General features: G+C 56.5%; 1 protein-coding gene across 1 annotated transcript in view; it reads right to left on the bottom strand.

Moving 5' to 3' along the window:
• Positions 1-1056: 1056 nt before the first annotated feature.
• Positions 1057-18133, bottom strand: part of ZAN (zonadhesin) — a 31375-nt gene continuing 14298 nt past the window's right edge. The window contains exons 21-46 of the mRNA XM_067705787.1: positions 17584-17786; positions 16248-16389; positions 15707-15954; positions 15319-15499; positions 14940-15051; positions 14530-14624; positions 14057-14233; positions 12713-12921; positions 12303-12447; positions 11749-11993; positions 11497-11661; positions 11230-11354; positions 10591-10886; positions 7557-7768; positions 6903-7044; positions 6317-6564; positions 5689-5818; positions 5321-5495; positions 4840-5013; positions 4430-4569; positions 3779-3978; positions 3541-3679; positions 2884-3024; positions 1372-1471; positions 1231-1268; positions 1057-1139 (exon numbers count right to left, since the gene is read on the bottom strand). Of these exons, the coding sequence (XP_067561888.1) occupies positions 1099-1139; positions 1231-1268; positions 1372-1471; positions 2884-3024; positions 3541-3679; positions 3779-3978; positions 4430-4569; positions 4840-5013; positions 5321-5495; positions 5689-5818; positions 6317-6564; positions 6903-7044; positions 7557-7768; positions 10591-10886; positions 11230-11354; positions 11497-11661; positions 11749-11993; positions 12303-12447; positions 12713-12921; positions 14057-14233; positions 14530-14624; positions 14940-15051; positions 15319-15499; positions 15707-15954; positions 16248-16389; positions 17584-17786 (4223 nt within the window). The 3' untranslated portion in view covers positions 1057-1098. The remainder of the gene's footprint in view (positions 1140-1230; positions 1269-1371; positions 1472-2883; positions 3025-3540; positions 3680-3778; positions 3979-4429; positions 4570-4839; positions 5014-5320; positions 5496-5688; positions 5819-6316; positions 6565-6902; positions 7045-7556; positions 7769-10590; positions 10887-11229; positions 11355-11496; positions 11662-11748; positions 11994-12302; positions 12448-12712; positions 12922-14056; positions 14234-14529; positions 14625-14939; positions 15052-15318; positions 15500-15706; positions 15955-16247; positions 16390-17583; positions 17787-18133) is intronic.

Genomic DNA, 18133 nt, shown 5'->3' with positions numbered 1-18133 from the left:
AGATAAGGAGACCTTAGCTGGGTGAGGGGAGGAACCGAGATCAAGGGGGCAGGATATAGATGAAGAACAGAGAGGCAGAGGATCAAAGAGCAGGAGAAGGGAGCTCAGTGCGGGCAGGCATGCCACCGGGAGCCCCGTGATGCCCAGGTTAAAGCACGGCCAGTCCAGTTCCAGAATGCCTGAGCCTTCCTGTCACAAGCTCCAGAGTGTGAGCTGCTCCCCCCAGCTAAGGGGCTGGGTGGCCTGGCCAGGGGCACCCCTCCCTTGGAGCCCGTTCCCCAGCCAGCTTGGGTCCTGCTTCCTTACATGAAGGTGGCTTCTGGGGTCATTTGGAGGACAAGCACAGAATAAGGATTCCTTTCTAGAACCCAGGGTCCTGCCTGTTTTGGCATCCCCTGTCCTTGGGGGTCCCACATCCTGAGCACCCCCGTTGACAACCTTCTTTTTCTTGGAGCCCAAGCAGGATGTCCCACCCCTTCCCCCAGGACCTGCCTGGTGAGAGGCACGAGGCACAGGGGTCAGGGTGGGAATGTTTGCACTTTGGCCTTTGGCTGAGGTGAGCTGCTCACTCCTAATAGGATGGAGCTCCAAACTCCTCCCAAGCCGGCCCTCAGACTCCACCCTCAGTTACCATAGGAACCCCAAGGCCCTTTTGGTCACAGGCCGGCCGGTTCACCCTTTGGAAAAAGCCACATCCCCAGTCCTTAGCCTCTGCCCAGCGCCTTAGTCGCATCGTTAGAAATGGAAAACCTCAGGATCACCTTTCACTACCTGCTGGTGGGGAGCTCTGAGGCCAAGTCCGCCAAGAACAAGGATTCCTGGCGTGAAGTCTTTTCTCCTGTATCCCCGAAGCAGAGGGCCGGTGGCCCACCCTCACGTGGCTTTGTCTAAGGGACAGACAGCCCCTCACCTCCGCAGACCTCTGTTCCCCTCCCCTCTGGACGCTCTGTGGAGCCCCCAGCCCTAGATCCTCACACCCCGTCTCCCTCCTACTTCTCCCCTCAGGACCCCCCTCACAGAGCCTTTCTCCACCAGAATCATGTACAAATTCACGTCTCAAAAATAAATAATTTTATGTCTCCTTCTTCTGTGGACAACTCAAAACTGAGCGACTTTGAAGGCATGGTCTGGAGCAAAATCTGAGAAGAAAGCGAGAAAACCTTGTATTAGAAGCAGACCCGACTTCCCGGAGCCAAAGCTGTGGACGGTGGGGCTGGTGCTCGCCGGTACCTGGCAGCTCGTCTCTGGTCTGGCCCTGCATTTTCTCCCTAGAGGGCGTGGGGAACAGACACCAGCTTGAAGGTCGGCGCCCGCTCCCCGTGTTTGCTCCCCTACCAGCCGCCCCTCCTCTTCCCCTTTCCTGAAACTCACCCCCTCCTCTTCCTGGAAATGCATTCTCTGGTCACTGCTGACACTATGACCAGCACAGTCACCAGCAATCCCAACAGGATGACCGCAAAGTTGGAGGCTTCTGGGGCATGGGGAAGAGAAATAGGGATGTGGGATAGGAAGAGGTGGCAGAGACACTCCCTTTCAGTCCTCGGCTGCCACCCTGGAGGGATTGCATCCCCTACATCCCTGGTGGCTGTTTCTCCCTCAAGGAGGCTGCTGCTCCCAGGGGTTGCAAGGCCTTGGTGCTGCCCTCCTGCTTCTGGACACACAACTCCCATGAACCTTCTAAGGGAATGTTTATCCAGTTGGTCCCCTAGAGTCCAGGGTATTATGTCAGTCCGTGCTTCTCAAAGAGTAGCCCAGGCATCACTTCCATCGGTCACCTGGGAGCTTGCGAAAAATGCAGATCTCTGGGGCCCCCTCCAGACCTACTGAATCCAAATCTCTGGGGATGAGTCCCGGAATGAACAAGGTAAACAAGACAGCCCTGCTCCACCCCGATCTTAGGCACGAGGATAAAGTTGGAGAACCGCTGGCCCAGAGGCTCACAGGAATTACAGTTTGGGATGGAGAATACCAATAAAAGGTACTGGAGGCTCAGAGGGACACAAGGGAGGGGAATAACAGCAGGGTGAGGCATACAGAGCTCAGAAGTGGGGAGCTCAGGATCAGACAGAAGATTCCAGAGTGTGTGGGTAGGAGATGGGCAAAGGGACTCTGAGATCCTTGAAGGACACTGACCCGGCTAATCTGTAGGGATCATATTATAATATTATTACATTTCATATAGTAATATACCACATTGATACTATACTATCTATTATACATCTATAATAGATATTATAGGGTAATACTATATTATATGGGATAATTCTGCGGCCATTGTTTGTGGGGAAGGGGCTGTGAGGATACAGGCTGGGATGAAGGATACAGGCTGGGATACAGGCTGTGAGGATACAGGCTGGGATGAAGGATACAGGCTGGCATACAGGCTGTGAGGATACAGGCTAGGATGAAGGATACGGGCTGGGATATACAGGCTGTGAGGATACAGCCTGGGATAAAGGATACGGGCTGGGATATACAGGCTGTGAGGATACAGCCTGGGATGAAGGATACGGGCTGGGATACAGGCTGTGAAGATACAGGCTGGGATGAAGGATACAGGCTGGGATACAGGCTGTGAGGATACAGCCTGGGATGAAGGATACAGGCTGGGATACAGGCTGTGAGGATACAGGCTGGGATGAAGGATACGGGCTGGGATATACAGGCTGTGAGGATACAGCCTGGGATGAAGGATACGGGCTGGGATACAGGCTGTGAGGATACAGGCTGGGATGAAGGATACAGGCTGGGATACAGGCTGTGAGGATACAGGCTGGGATGAAGGATACAGGCTGGGATACAGGCTGTGAGGATACAGGCTGGGATGAAGGATACAGGCTGGGATACAGGCTGTGAGGATACAGGCTGGGATGAAGTTCTTGCCTGGCTTTTTGGGGGGTGGCACATCCCGAGGCTCCGTGCAGAGGTGTCCCCCGTAACCAAGCTCACACTCACAGGTGAAGTGGGTTCCCTGCTCCTGGCAGCGACCATCATTCTGACAGGGGTTCTGTAGGCACGGGCTGTCTGCAAGGTTGGAAGGGGTTGGGAGGGGGGTTCTGAGAGGGGCTTCTCCACAGCCAGGGAGAGGGGCCTGGGGGCTGGGACGCCAGGGAAGAAAGCAGCAGCTGACAGAGACTCGCCAGGTCCACTGGCCGGGTTTCCAGTCCTGGCTCTACACTCCCCGAGCTCTGGGGAAACTGCTCACCCTCTCTGAACTCCATTTTCTTTACCTATAAAGTGGGGATGCTGTGCTTACCCCCAGGTGGTGAGTAAGGACTAAAGGAGATCCTGGGAAGCTAACGCTGGGCAAAGGGCCCAGCACGGTGCCCGGCAGAGAGCAGAGGCTCAGAGAAGGCAAGGCCTGTGCCTTTGCCCCTCCCGAAGAAGACAGAGTGGGATCGCATGGCATGAACTTCCTGACACTGATGAGATGGAGTCCCAGGCACAGGACTGGGAGGGATGCTCCTCGGTCCAGGGACACCTCCACCCTCACCCCCACCCCCACCCGCAGCCCGCTGTCAAGGGCCGGTCCAGGCTCACCTCGGAAGCAGCCACGAGTGAGGTTCCCCAGGGTGCAGATCTCCCCAGGGCTGCAGCTGAGGGGCTCACACAGCAGGACCCCCGAGCTGGCACAGGTGCAGCGCTGGGAGCAATCCTCGGTCACGAAGCCGTCACCCTGCTGGAGAGGGAGAAGGGGCGGGAGGTGGGGTTCTGGTTCACCTCCAGAGTCTGGCTCTCCTTGTCTGCTCTCCCGAGGCCTCCCACTTCCAGCCCGGACCTGGTAGTAGATGCCATTGTTGGTGCAGCCGCAGTGGGCCAGGGGGAGGCTCTGGGCACCGCTGTAGATGTAGCCTGGGAGGCTGGCACAGCCCTCCACGCAGGGGCCCTTGCAGTCCCTGGGAGCTGCCAGAGTGGCACAGGAGGCTGGGCAGGGTGTCATGCAGCTCTGATAGACGGTATTGGCTGGACACGGCAAGGCTGAGGGGACAGAGGGGACAGAGTCATAGTCAGAAGGTGGCTGCGCTGGGGCTGGCCCCCCACGTGTGGGCAACGAGGTCACCCAACAGAGCACAGAGCTTGGTAGAGGCAGGGGAGCCAGAAGAGTGGACCAGCTTTACGTGTCTTTTTGTCTGTGACACCAGCACATGAGGTGGAGCGAGGATGGGCACCGGCGAGAAGGAGCAGGACGGGGTGATGGGGTGACAGGGTGACAGGGTGACGGGGTGACGGGGCTGAGGCTTCGGGTGAGGGCACAGAAGGAGTTAGTTCGGGAGGGCGTTGACAAGGGGAAAGTTCAGGGCTGGGGGAAGCAAGGCAGGAAGCCAAGGTGCGGGTACCGGTGGGGGCTCAGAGCGGAGCAGAGGGCGGAAATGGCCGGGGGCAGGGGAGGAGGCCAGGAGCCCGCGGCTGGGGAAGGTCAGGGCCTCACCGCAGTGGGTGTGGTTCCGCCAGCTGACTGGGTTGGCGCCCACCTCCTGGCAGATGATGGCGTACCCGCTGAGGACCTGGCAACGCCGCTCGTCCTGCTCTTTGGGGTCCCGGGCGGCACACAGATCAGACACACAGTGCCTGGGGGGATGGCAGGGACAGTTGGGTGCTGTCAGAGAGGGGGAGGCAAGGAGACCCGGCCCCACAGAAGAGGCCCTGGAAGCCCACCAGGCAGTGTGCGTGTGTGCATGTGTGTGTGTGTGTGTGCGCGTGCGTGCGTGTGTGTGTGTGTGTGTGTGAGACAAGTACCAAGGCCACAGAGAGAACTGTGCCCAACAGAGAGCCGATCAGAGAACAGGCCCCAGGACCTGGAGAAAGGCCATTCCCACGTGGCCTGGGTCCCCGACTCACTCCAGGAAGGGTTCCGGGGCCACAGGCTGGTGGCAGGCAGCGAAGGGGCCCTGGGGGTCCACCAGCACACTACACGCCCGTGTGTGCTCGATGAGCTCCAGCTGCTCCGGGCTGCATTCTGACACATGAAAGCCTGACGCCTCCTCTTCTTTCACTTCCTCCTCTTGTACCTCCCTGGGGCAGAGATAGTGAAGGGCCAGGTGAGGCCCACCATGGCTGTGAACTTAGGAAGAACTGGGGGGGGAGGGGAGGGGAGGGCTCGGGCACAGACCGGGATCCACAGGGCAGGTGCCCCACAGTCAGTGGGAGGGGAAAGAAACGATGCGATTAGGAGAATCAGGCCAGTCTGAGCCCTTGACCTCGGGGTTCCTCCTCTGCTGAGGATATGGGGGTGAGCAGGGTATAAACAGATACTACGGTGTCGCTCATCGCCCCTCCAGCCCAGGCTGGGCCTCCCTGCTCAGAGCCCCAGGCCTTTCACCTTGAGAAGCGGGGGAGGCCTCCCTTGGTCTTCTTCACCTCCCAACTGCTGCCAAAGACAAGGAGGTTCTGGGTGAGGGCACCGTCGGGCAGCATAAAATCATTCCTCTTGTTCTGGTCGTAGTTGCCGCACAGGCCGCGCACAAGCCTTCGGTACGTGATGGGCAGGGAGATCACTGCAGGAGGAAGGGGTCCCAGCATCGAAACTCCCCACCTCGTCACTTCCCACCCCTCCTGGGTCCTCCCGTGGAGCTCGGGGGCCCCACTCCCAGGCAGAGGTCCTTTCACTATGTTCGGCCCAAGACGTGGTTTTCCCTACCCCCATCCTTGGAATGTCCCTGCGGCCCTCCGGTCCCCACGCTCAGGTACCTGCGTTGTTCTTTCCATTGAAGCTGATGACCAGCTCAAAGTCTGTGATCAGATACAGGCGGTGGCCTCGCATGGTGACCCGCAGCTGGTCGTTGGGCTCGTAGGGGATGGTCACCTTCTGACCGTTGACCTGGAGAAGGCAGACAGGAGCCGCACGGAGGCCTGAATCAAGGTGACCCTCTGCCGCTTTGGCCTCTGTCTCTCTGCACATCTTGGTACCTCTCGGTGCCGTCATTCCGGGCAACAAGATACCGCAGGAAGCTTTGCTACCCCGAGTGGCAAAGGCCTCCCTGAGGTCTGCTCCTGTTGCAGCCTCAGCCCCTTCCTTGCAAAGAAACTGGCAGGTGGGTGCCCTGGTACTTCTTCAGCACAGCTCCACCCTCACACTGCATGAGTTTCCCTTCTCTCTCTCCCCTGCCTCTCTCCCACCTTGTGTGTAATCCCACTGCCCTCCTCTGCCCTCCCCCCGACAAGGAGGTGAGTGTGGCACTGATTCTGATTTCCAAAACTAGGCAGCCTCTGCTGGGACCTTCCCAGGGAACACAGAGTCCTGGCCTCACCTGCTCCAGGTGGCCTCCCATGGCCCGACCTGCCTCCCCAGACCCTCCCGGCCTGGCCTGGCTCTTACTACAAGTCCCAGTTCCGTCTGGAGCTGGACTGTGTAGCCGTAGACCGTCACGATGATTTCGTGCAGGAAGATGGGGTTGAAGGACGGAAGCACCTTGTTGCGGCCCTCCACGACCAAGGGCTCCACCCCATCAGGGAGCACGTCCAAGGTCTTGATCAGAAAGTAGGTCATGCGGCCCTGGAAGCGGTAGCTGAAGCCATCAAATGTGCGGTAAGTGGGGTCCCCATAAATTGTGCATTGCTCCGACTCTGAAAAGAAGGGCCAACGCTGAGAAGGCACCCTGAGTGATGTAACTGCCCCAGAGCCCCTCACCTGCCTGGGGCCTCCCGTCACCTTCCCTCTTAGCCCTGGGCTCCCCGTGGACTTGATCGTCCACTTTCTCCCTCTCCCAGCTTGAGAGGATCTCCTTGTCTGGTTCCCTCTTTTTGCCCTGAAGATAGCAGATCCCAGAGAGGATCATGCAGGCGACCAGGGAGCTGGTAAGAGCCTGAGAGCCTAGGCCCACTCCTGCCCGCGCCGGGTCCCTCCCTCTCCAGAGCCCCCAGCCCAGGCCCCTCTGGCTCCACCTCCCCGAGGGCCCCCTTACTCTCGGGTGCGCAGTAGTCTTTGCCGTCCTTGTTGGGCTGGCACTGGGAGCCCGAGGGGCAGGCGAAGGGCCCGCACTGAATGACGCCCGCTCTGCAGGCACACCTCTTGGAGCAGCCTCCGGAGAACCAGGACTTACCCGCCTGCAGACGCCGCAGGAAGAACGGGGAGTGAGAAGCGAAGGGCCAGCTCCCTTTCCTCGACGACTTCAGCCTAAGCCTACAGTCTGATGGCTCACTGGGCACGGGCCAGAGGCAGTCCCCGCGCCATCTGCACCCTTATGGACCTGTACCGCCCCCTAGAGGCGTTGTGCTGGGTGTGTCTCACACAGGCTGCTCAGGAGGTACTGCTGAACCCATCTTACAGATGAGGAAACTGAGGTCACAGAGGTCCCCTGACTCGTGAGTGGTACCATCAGGATTCAAATCAAAGCCACCCTACCGGCTGCATCCCTGTGGTTTGCATTTCTCAGTCCCCAAACCCAAACCACACACCCTCTAGCCCACCCAGGAGGCCACCCTGCCCCATCACCAGCCTTCACACCCAGGGCCAGCGGTGGAGGCGTGGGTGGCCCAGGCCTAGAGAGGCACGGGAAAGGAGAACATGGCATCCCGAAGGTATGTTACCCCCACCCCTACTTCCTGGCCCCACTCACAGGGAGGGAGTTGCCCTGGGCGTCCCTGCAGCTGCACTGGCTCCTGGGCACACACTGCTGTCCACTGAGCACGTAGCCGGGCTCACAGTCACAGCCCTCCTCGCAGGTGGAGGGCACTCTGGAGCCTTTGCACTGGCCTTCCGGGTCCCAGCAGGAAGGAGGGCAGGAGGGAATGCAGGTGGTGTAGACGCTGTGGGCGGAGCAGTCCAGAGCTGGAGGCGGGGGCGGGGGGGGGGGAACATTGACTGAGCGTGGGCTGTGTGCTGGCTCCGAGGACAGAAGAGAGCAAGAACTGGTTCTCCCCGCTCAGCGTGGGAATCCGGGGTCAGCCCGCAGCCGCAGCAGCGCGACCCTGGTGCATCTGGTCAGTAAGCATGTGACTGGCGTGTGTGTGTACGAGGTGTGACAGGAGCACAGGGCAGGGAGGTATCCACTGCGCTGGAGGAGCTAAATAAAGCCCTTTAAGTAGAAGTAGTTGCAAACAAATGGAACTGTTCACAGATGGGAAGATGTCAGTCTTCCCTAAGTTAATTTAATTATTATTTAGTTTTTTGGCCGCGCCACGCGCCATGTGGGATCTTAGTTCCCCGACCAGGGATCGAACTTGTGCCCCCCATGGAAGCGCAGAATCCTAACCACTGGACTGCCAGGGAAGTCCCTCCCTAATTATACATTTAATACGATACCCCCAAAATACACCAACAGGATTTTGTTTTGTTTTTTAATAGGACAAGATGATATTAATGTGGAAATGAGGATCTAAACAAAGCAGAAAAGCTGGGAAAATTCTAAAACAAACCAAAAAAAAACTGGGGAAAAAAAAAAACCAGCAGTAGGTAGTGTATGTCCTTACCAGAAATCTAAACACTATCTAAACTCTCAATGACCACAACATTGTGCTGCTGGTAAATGAAGATAAATGGAGCAGTGGAAGCGGAGAAAAAGGCCCAGAGAGGGATCCAAATACGTGTGGGAATTTAATATAAATCATGGCATCTGAGTCAGTGGAAAAAGAGAGAATGGTCATTTAATAATACTGGGAAAAAATAAACACAAAGTTGATTCAGTTCTCATCCTACACACCAGGGTAAATCCCCATGGATCAAACATTTAAATAGAAAAAAAAAAGAAACAATACAAATACTAGAGCAAAACACAGGCAAATTCTTTTTTAACTTCAGAGTGGGGAAGCCGTTTGTAACTAAGGCTCAAACTGCAGAAGCCATAAAACAAAGATTATTATATTTGACCTCACAAATACATATATATATATATATATATATATATATATATATATATATTTTTTTTTTTTTTTTTTTTTTCCTGCATGGTAAAAAAGAGTGAAAGATGAAAAAAAGAGACCTGGACAAAATTTTTGTAACTCATGGCACTAATGAAGGGCTACTCTCTGCAGCAGACAAAGGACATCTATAAAACATTTCAACAAAGACCAACAAACCAGTGGAAAAAATGGTGAATGGGTACGAAGAAATCACAGAAAGGGAAATCCACATTGCTCCTGAACATAGGAAAGAATGCACAACTTCACTCATAATAGGAAAAATACAAATTAAGGCTCTTTTTATCTTTCACGTATCAGATAGGCAAAAATCCAAAAGCGCGATAATGCTGTGTGTTGGCCAGTCTGTGGGGAAATGGGCACTCTCGTATGTTGCTGGTGGGAATGTAAATTCCTCAACCCCTATGGAAGGCCATTTGGGAACATCTCTCAAAAGCACAAATCCACACAATCCTTGATCCAACAATTCCAGGTCTACAAATTTATCCCACAGATAAGAGACACACACGTAGAGAATTGTATCTGCATGAGGTTATCCTTGCAGCACTGTTTGCAATAGCCAAAGACTGGAAACAACTAGAAAGTCCATCGCTAGAAGACTAGTTAAAAAAATTATGATAAATGAATTATGACGCAGCTGCAAAAGAGAATGAGGATACTCTTTACATATCTGACGGGGAAGGACCGCCAAGCTAGTTTGTCAAGTGAAAAAAAATAAAGTGCAAACTACTGTGTCCCGTCTGCTGTTTGTAAGAAAATACAGAAAAAAAATTTGCATTTGTCTGTATGTGCAGAAATAAAAGACTTTTGGAAAAATACTCAGACGCTGAAAAGAGCAGGCTGGGACCAGGGCCCCTGGGGTCAGGGAGAGGGAGACTTTTCACTGGGGATCTTTTAATATTTTCAAAGTTTTTGAACCATAGGAATGCATCACATAGGAAAAACACCGTAATCACTGTTTTAAAATTTAAAATGTTCTTGGGAACTTCCCTGGTGGTCCAGTGGGTAAGACTCTGCGCTCCCAAAGCAGGGGGCCCGGGGTTCGATCCCTGGTCAGGGAACTAGAACCCACACGCACGCCGCAACTAAGACCCGGTGCAGCCTAAATAAATAAATAAAAATAAAAGGTTCTGGAATTAGATAGTGGTGCTGGTTGTACAACTTTGTGAAGATCCTGAAAATCAGTAAACTGTATACTTTTAAAGGGTAGAAGAATATGCTATGTGAATAATAATTAAAAAAAATTTTTTTTAAAGGAAAGAGCTAGAGGAGGACGCCTCAGAGTCTGCCAGGAGGGGAGAAGAAAGAACCTTTCGGGTGCAGGGCATGGTATGTATAAAGGAAGGGAGGGGTGTGGGAAAGCGAGGCCTGTGTGGAGAATGGGATGGTTTGATGCAGGTGATGCTGGCGCACAGGAAAGTGGCGTGGGGGAGGGGCACAGCTTGCAGGAGCTCCAGGACATCTCAGAGAGGAGCTTGGACTTGCAGGTAACAGCCGTGCAGGGGCCTAACACGATCACATTTCTTTTGGAAAGGAGCTGCTGACAAGCAGCCCGTGCGGTCCTGGTGGTGTGGGGCACTAGCTAAGAGCCTGCCGTAAATGGTCCACATCAGAGAAAATGAGGTCAGAAATAGGTCGGGAACAACTGAAATGGAGAATGGGGGCGCTTTCGGAGACACACAGACGGAAAGAGGGTTTGGGAGCAGTTTGGGGGCGGCCCGAGGACACACTCACGGCAGAAGCTGCTGTTTCTCCAGATCGGAGGCTTGATCCCCTGGGCCTGGCAGGCGGCCCCGAAGGCTTGTAGGGACTGGCAGAGGGCATGGTTGAGGCCTCCAGACTCACAGAGGCTGTGGGTACATCTGAGCAGGAAGGGACTGGGAATCACGCGGGTGGCACACTTCGCCCAGGCTGGAGCCTGGAAAGCCGCCTGGCATTGCTCCCGGGCTCTTGCCAGGTCAGCTGCCCGGCAGTTCGTGTTTGGCTTCTCCTGAGGTTCTGCTTCAGTCTTCTTGTCATCTTCTTGGCAACTGGGAAGGGAAAGGGCGTCATCATAGGGACGGCCACTGCCTCATCTATGATAGTGACTTGGCGCTCCCAAACCACACCCTGAAGACGCCTCCTGTCTTCACCGGGAAGCTGGCCTGAGCTCTGGCCAGCCTTCCATGTGGCCTCGGTCTCCTCCCACGTTTCGAAGCCAAGACAGGAAGACTTTCTCGTTTCCCCATATAGGTTCCTGGGACCCAGACGCCATTGCCTGTCAAGTTACACGCACAAAGGACCACTCTGGTCTTCCCATCCAGGTGGGCCATACGGTCTAGAATCCCAACTCGTGTTCCTATGCAAAGGCAGAGGTTCTTCGGGGACAATTACTTTGGGTCGATCTCCTCGTCTTGCCAACTGTCCACATACATGATGTCATCCAGGGCTAGTTCGTCATTAGGCATCAATAGGTCGTCTTCTTCCTCGCCGTTGAAGTTCCCGCACATGCCGCAGGTCTGTGTGGGCAGAGGGGATCCAGGGATCTTCAGTGCCAGGGATGGCAGAGGGCATTTTTTGTCGGCATCCCCTTTAAGAGAAAGGCGCCCCCCTCCCTGCAGGCTGACTCCCCCTACGAAGAGACCCAGGTGTTTTCCTCACCTTTTCATAATAGGCTTTGGGGATTTCGACCTCTAGGAAACCATTGCCGTCAAACTTGACTTGCACCCCAATGTTGATGGTGAGCACGGTGTAGCCGTCCCTGGAAATGACTTTGACTCCCCGGATCTGGGTGGTCGCCGGGAGGGTGACCCGTGTGCCATTGATCTACAGAGGAGGGCAGGACCCGTGAGCAGGAAGAAGGACCAGAGCCCCATCCCCAGAGCCCATGTCCTCCCCGCCGGCCTCGCTCACCAGCACTTGGTCTTTCCTCAGGGTGACCAGGGTATTGAAGATGTCCACGTGGACCTGGCGGAGGTAGAAAGTGTGGGGCTGGTCTTTCCGCTTCCCATTCTTGCCACTGATCTTGAAGAAAGGCAGGTCCACGGTGGAGTGGCATATTTTCACCAAGACGTAAGTGCAGGTGCCCCTGACCGCATGGTAACTGCCATCGAAGCTTGCGTAGTGGGACGCGTTGCGGAGGTGGCACTCTCCCATCCCTGGAGGGCAGACAGGTGGCTGAGGAGTGGTCCAGCCTCTAGCGAGAACAGGCCTTCTCCCCTGCCTCAAGGAAAGGATGGGAGGAGAGGGAGCCTCAGAAGGGAAGGAGACAAAGAAGAGAGTCAAGACACGAGGAGGTGGGGCAGGTGTCATTCGGCCAGGGAGAGACTTCTACTATCCCGTCTAAGTCCACGGCTGCCACGGGGAACCGTGAGTGAACCCCAAGGAGCCCTTCTTGATAGAGGGGGAGTTGGGGAGCGTTGGCCTTGGTGGCTGAAGGTCCTCCTCCACACTCAGTGGAGGCCTACCTGCCGCCCGGCACCGTATCAGCCCATCCCGGGACCCGCACATCTGGCCAGGCTCGCAGGCGGTCTGGAGGCAGGAGATGTTGTTGTGAGCGGAGCAGGTGCAGAGCCTGGAGCAGGTGTTGTCCGTGTACCAGCTCTCCCCGACCTGTGGGGCGCAGGCATCAGTGGAGCCGATAGAAACTTGGAAGCCAGAGGTGGTCGGAGCCACCCGCACCCCAGGGCCCGCATGAGGCTCGCTGCCCTTGGCTGCCTGCCTCCATCGCTAGCCTTCCTCAGGCTCTTGGCTTCTGGATTTGCCCCTCAGCCCCCAGCACTGGCCCACCCTGCCCCTTTTCAGGCTCTGAGCCCTCTGGCCCCCAAACTCGGGGAGCTGGGAAGGGCAGGGCACCCCCTGTGGTCTGGCCTCTCACCGGGTGGTAGGATCCCCTCTGGCTGGTACAGCCACACTGGCTGAGGGGCACACAGGAGGTCCCACTCAGGATGTGGCCTTTCTGGCACTCGCAGCCCTCGGCACAGGGCAGCGAGGACGGGCAGTATGATGGAGCGCTCAGGCTGAGGCAGGTGGCCGGGCAGGGGTTGGCACAGGTGCTGTAGCTGCTGCCCAGTGGGCAGTTCAGAGCTAAGAAGAAATCGGTGTTTAGGAAGGAAGAGTGACTTCCAGCTCTCTGACCTTGGGGCATCAAGAGTTCCTGGGAGGGACTTCCCTGGTGGTCCAGTGGTTAAGACTTGGCCTTCCACTGCAGGAGGTACGGGTTTCATCCCTGGTTGGGGAGCTAAGATCCCACATGCCTCGAGTCCAAAAAAATCAAAAACATAAAACAGAAACAATACTGTAACAAATTCAATAAAGACTTTAAAAATGGTCCATATCAAAAAACTCTTAAAAAAAAAAAGAGTTCCTGGGAACGTCCATCAGACGAATGGATAAACAAAATGGGGTCCAATCAGACAACGGAATATGGTTCAGCCTTAAAAAGAAGGAAATTCTGGTACTCGCTATGACATGGTGAACCCTGGGAATATAACGCTAAGTGAAATAAGCGAGTCACAAAGAGATGAATACCATGTGATTCCACTTAGACGAGGTCCCTAGAGTCTTCGAATTCACAAAGACAGAGAGTAGATGGTGGTTGCCAGGGGCTGGGGGAGGGGATGGGGACTCACAGTGTTTAATGCGGACAGAGTTTCAGTTTGGGAAGATGAAAAAGCTCTGGGGGCGATGGTGGTGATGGTCGCACAATGAGGTGAGTGCGCTCAATGCCGCTGGACACTTAAAAATGGTCACAATGGTCATTTTTATGTTCTGTATGTTTTACTACAATTTAAAAAAAAAAGCGTTTCTGGGAAAGAAGAAAGGTCACAGAGCTGGCCCAGGGAAGAAGGGAAGGAGGCAGTAACCAAATGAGATCAGAACTTTTTTTGGGGCCACGCCCCATGGCATGTGGGATCTGAACCAGGGATCGAAACGGTGCCCCCTGCGGCGGACGCGCGGAGTCCTAACCACTGGACCGCCAGGGAATTCCTGGGAGATCAGAACTTTCTGGTGAAGTGAGAATCGGAGGGAGGCTCCCAGAAGAGGGAGACAAGTAGAGGCTGGGGGCTGGGCTCCGAGAGACCGGGGAGACGGGAACAGAGGAGGGTCCCACGTGGGGCCTGGGGGCCGTGCTGCGAAGGGAAGAGTGAAGGAGCAGAGTTTAGGGAGAGGGAGAGAGGGCAGGGCTCTCGGGACTCCCCCTGGCTGTCAGGTCACTCACGGCAGAAGGTGGTGTTCCGCCAGGCGAGGGCCTGGCCTGCGCGGGCGCACAGGGACGCGTAGGCCTGCAGGGAGCGGCACAGGGTCGAGGTGTCGCCCTTGGTCCCACACTGGCCGTACACGCAACTGGTGAAGCTGGAGTGCGGGGCCACCACCCCGTGGCACTGGGAGAAGGGTCCTGGATGAAACGTAGGTGAGACTAAGCTTGGGGAGGGAGCAGAACCACGCGGCTGCTCTGGGGCAAATTCAACATCCATTTCCATCAGAACCCGTAATTATTGAGAACCTACTGCCTGAGATGCAAAAAACGCCACAGATCCGTCAGCGTTCCCAGGTGACCACTGCCTCTGCATTCCCTCTGCCTGCCTCTTGAGGGCCACTACTTCCTGTCTCACCCTTCCTCCCTCCCTGCTCAGTGCCCCTCCTCTGTCTCCTGCCCCCGGGGAGCAAAAAGGGGCCCCCTGCGTGGCTTACCCTGAGGGTTCATTAAGATATCACAGTTCTTATTCCAGGCCTCCGTCACTTTCTTCCCCAGGCACCTGGGGGGCCCGCCACCCTCAGCAAAGCAGCTGACAGAGGAGGAGGGGAAAGGACAGGAGTTTAGGATTGGAGGAAGCTTTCCAAAAGCCAGAGCAAAAGTGGAGAGGGAAACAGGGAGGGGAGTAAGGACGGGAGAGGAGAACAGTGATGGCCTCAAGTAGTAAGGTCAGCAGATGCAGCAGGAAAGCACAAGGTTAGATCTCAGGGTGGACTTCCCAAGAGACAGATCAGTCATCAGCTCCAGGAAAGACTGGGGATGCACAGGGAACACCTCCAGGCTGCCCGCCAAGCCTGCGCCCCTGGTCCGGCTCCGCCCCCCCCCCCCCGCCCCCGTTCCGGCTCACCCAGGTTCAGACAACTCATTTAGCTTCCAGGAGGCCCCCAGCTTCACGGAGCTGACCGCAGGCCTTTTATCAGGCTGCAGATTGTCATCTAGGCTGTTGTTGTTGAAGTTCCCTGCAGGACGGAACAGTCAGCAGAGGCCTTGAACTCATCCCCGGGACCAAGAAGCATCCCTCCCTCTTCATGCAACCAACCAAGATGAGCCCTTTCTCTTCCTTCATCTTCGGCTTCCCTTCATGCCTACCCTAGCGCACGACACCTTCAACCAAGTAAGAGGTCGACAAGCACCAAGGACACCTAATCAGATGTGTGGATGAGCAGGACCGGGACAGGCTCCAGCCCATGACCCCGGCCTCACCTGCTGGTGCCCTAGGAACTCACCGCACATCCCGCAGAGCCGGCCAGCGTAGGAGGAGGGCACGGTCACTTCCACCAGGTGGTTCCCATCATAGCGAACTTGAAGCCCGAAGTCCGTGTAGAGGAGGATAAAGGAGCCACTGGACCTCACGTTCACCCGGCCTTGTGCAGGCCACACGGGCAGGGCCACCCGGCGACCATCCAGCTACAGAGGCAGGGAGGACACTGTAGGGAAAGGCGCCTGGGACAAGGACAACAACGAGGCCAAGACCAGGGAGCAGGAGGGGGTGGCGGGGGTGTCTCAGAAACTGGGGCTGCGTCTGCCAGACAGGGCCTGCAGGCAAGGAGACGCGGAGAAGAGATGCAGCGTGGGCTGGGGGTGGGGCCGGGGAGGCCGGGCGCAGGCACGCACCATGACCTTGCGGCCTTTGATCATGGAGATTCTGAGGTTGAAGACCTGCACTTGGACGGTTTTGACATAGGAGGCCTCCAAGTTTCCGCCGCGGAACTCGTTGGTGGCACTCACGACGAAGTAATTTTCTGGGGACCTCAACCAACAAGGCTGGGTCAGGGTGTAGGTGCAGGTGCCCATGAAGTGGTGCAGGGCTCCGTCGAATGTCAGGTAATGGGGGTCCCCCGAGACAGTGCAGGTAGCGGACCCTGGGCAGGAGGAGATGGCGTTCAGAGAGGCACTGACCCTGAGCTGCCATCTTGGCGAGTCCACATTGGAATGGTACCCACGGCTCAACGGGGTGGTTGGTGTGACTTGGAGAGGTCAAGGTCAGGGACCGCCCCAGCCTCACTCTCTGGGTCCTTGAAGACGCGGCTTTGGCTCTGGGCAATTGCCTTCCAGCCCCCTGGTTATGCTCCAGCTCTCTGCGTTAGGACAGGACCATGCCTTTGCTCGAGGCCACATGGGCAGCCCCCATGAGCACCTTCTTTCGACTGCTCACCTTGAGCGTGGCAGCCATAGATGCCATCCTGCCGACCACACACCTCCTGGGCCTGGCACCTCCACTGCTCACAGCGAGTTCTGTTGCTGCCCTCGCAGATGCAGAGCTGTCTGCAGCCTGGCTTGAACCACCGCTCCCCTACCTGGCGGACGGACCGAAGGAAGGGAAATAAGTTATCCCCTGATCGATTAGCACTGCTATTCAGATCACCAGCCTGCTCACCAGGAAGGCATTCGTGTCATCCCAAAGCTCCAGGCTTGGTTGCAAAACCCTGGCATCCGCTCACTCGTTCAGTCATTCCACTGTTTGTTTGTTCACTAGTTCAACAGACAGTTATCATCTGCCTTGTGCCAGGCGTCAGGGATTCAGTAATGAGCTGGATGGATGAGGTCCCTGCCCTAACAGAACTCACAGTCCAGAGAGGGCAGTCAACACGTAAACAGATAGATCACGTGGTCCAACACACTCTGCACCCAAAGACGATAATCAGGGCACCCAGGGAGAGTTTCGTGCCATTGACACAGGCGATCGGCACTCGCCGCGAGAGCTTAGAGATGCTTCTCAGGAGGGCTTCGAGGAAGAAGCAGCATTTCAACAGGGCCTCAAAGGAGGTGAGAGTGGCTAACAGGCATAGTGCCTGGGAGGCCGAGCAGCGGGGAAGGGCTGAAAAGAAGGTGAAACTGAGAGAGCAAAGCGCAGACGAGGAGAGTTCCGTGGGCCAGCCTGGAATGCTGCACCGAGCAGGGAGAGCCCAGGGGACACCAGGTGGGAGGGGGCTGGGATGGACATCAGTGTCACCCCAGGCCTCGGGTGAGGGACAGGCAAAGGAAGAGAGAGAGAAGTTTCAAGGATGAGAGTCTAGCTCCAAGTGCTGCCTCTGAGAAGATGGTGAAGATGGGGCCCAGGTAGCAGCTGAAATCCTTCAGCAGAGAAAGGGACCCTCAGTAGGAGAGAGAGAGTACAGGTGAGATGCAGACATGCCTGGGCCTTCAGAGGATGAGAAACCGGGAAAGTGACTCAGGGATGTGATGGGCGGGGAAGATAGGAGGGGAGAGACCTAGGGGTCCCAGGCTCTGCTGGGCAGCGTGGGAAATAACTGTGCTATGACTCCATCCCGGTCTGCAGGGATGAAAAGTACTAGAACTGAAGAAAGAAAAAAGGAAATTAGACCTAAGCCTGAAGTTCCTTAATCCCAGCCCGCCCCCCGCCCCTCCCCCCGCCCCTCCCCCCGCCCCCTGCTTTTTCTCTCCTGCCCACAAGCTGGCCGTAGACTTCAGAGCTGGGATGAGTGCTTTCTGGCTGCAGGGCTGAGAGAGTCCCAGCCCCAGCGGCTCACCTTGAAGTAGCCGGCCGTGGGGTCAAGGCAGCCACATTCGGACCTGGGGACGCACTGGAGACCGCTGAGGACGAAGCCCGGGTCGCACTCGCAGCCCTCCACGCAGCGGTTCTGGCAGGCCATGCCCGAGAGCTCGGAATGGCAGGTGTCGGGGCACAGCTTGGCACACAGGGTGTATCGGCTGTTGGGTGGACAGGCCAGCGCTGGCAGAGCGGGGGAGCACAGGTGAGGCGGGATGGGGAAAAGAGGAAAGAGGCAGCTCCCAGCCCAGAGTTCAGAAGGCCGGTGGCTAGAGTCTTCCGCCCCATCTTGAGAAGAAGACAGTGACTGGGAGAAACCACCGAGGAGCTCAGCTTCCACGTCCCGGGCCTGGAAGGGGGCCTGCAGGGAACCGCCAAGAGGCAGGACCACGGGAGCAGACTGACCCAGAAGCCTCAGCGGCACTGCTGTGGAGGGTGCAGGGGAGCAGAGGGAACCCAAGTGGTCCCATCAAGGCCCCAAAGCAGGCTCCCCAGAGGGCTGGGCCACGCCCAGGAGCTGTGGGGCCGTC

This window comes from Pseudorca crassidens, chromosome 15 (genome assembly GCF_039906515.1).
Source record: "Pseudorca crassidens isolate mPseCra1 chromosome 15, mPseCra1.hap1, whole genome shotgun sequence".
Taxonomy (NCBI): domain Eukaryota; kingdom Metazoa; phylum Chordata; class Mammalia; order Artiodactyla; family Delphinidae; genus Pseudorca; species Pseudorca crassidens.
This window is presented reverse-complemented; position numbering and strand designations above follow the sequence as displayed.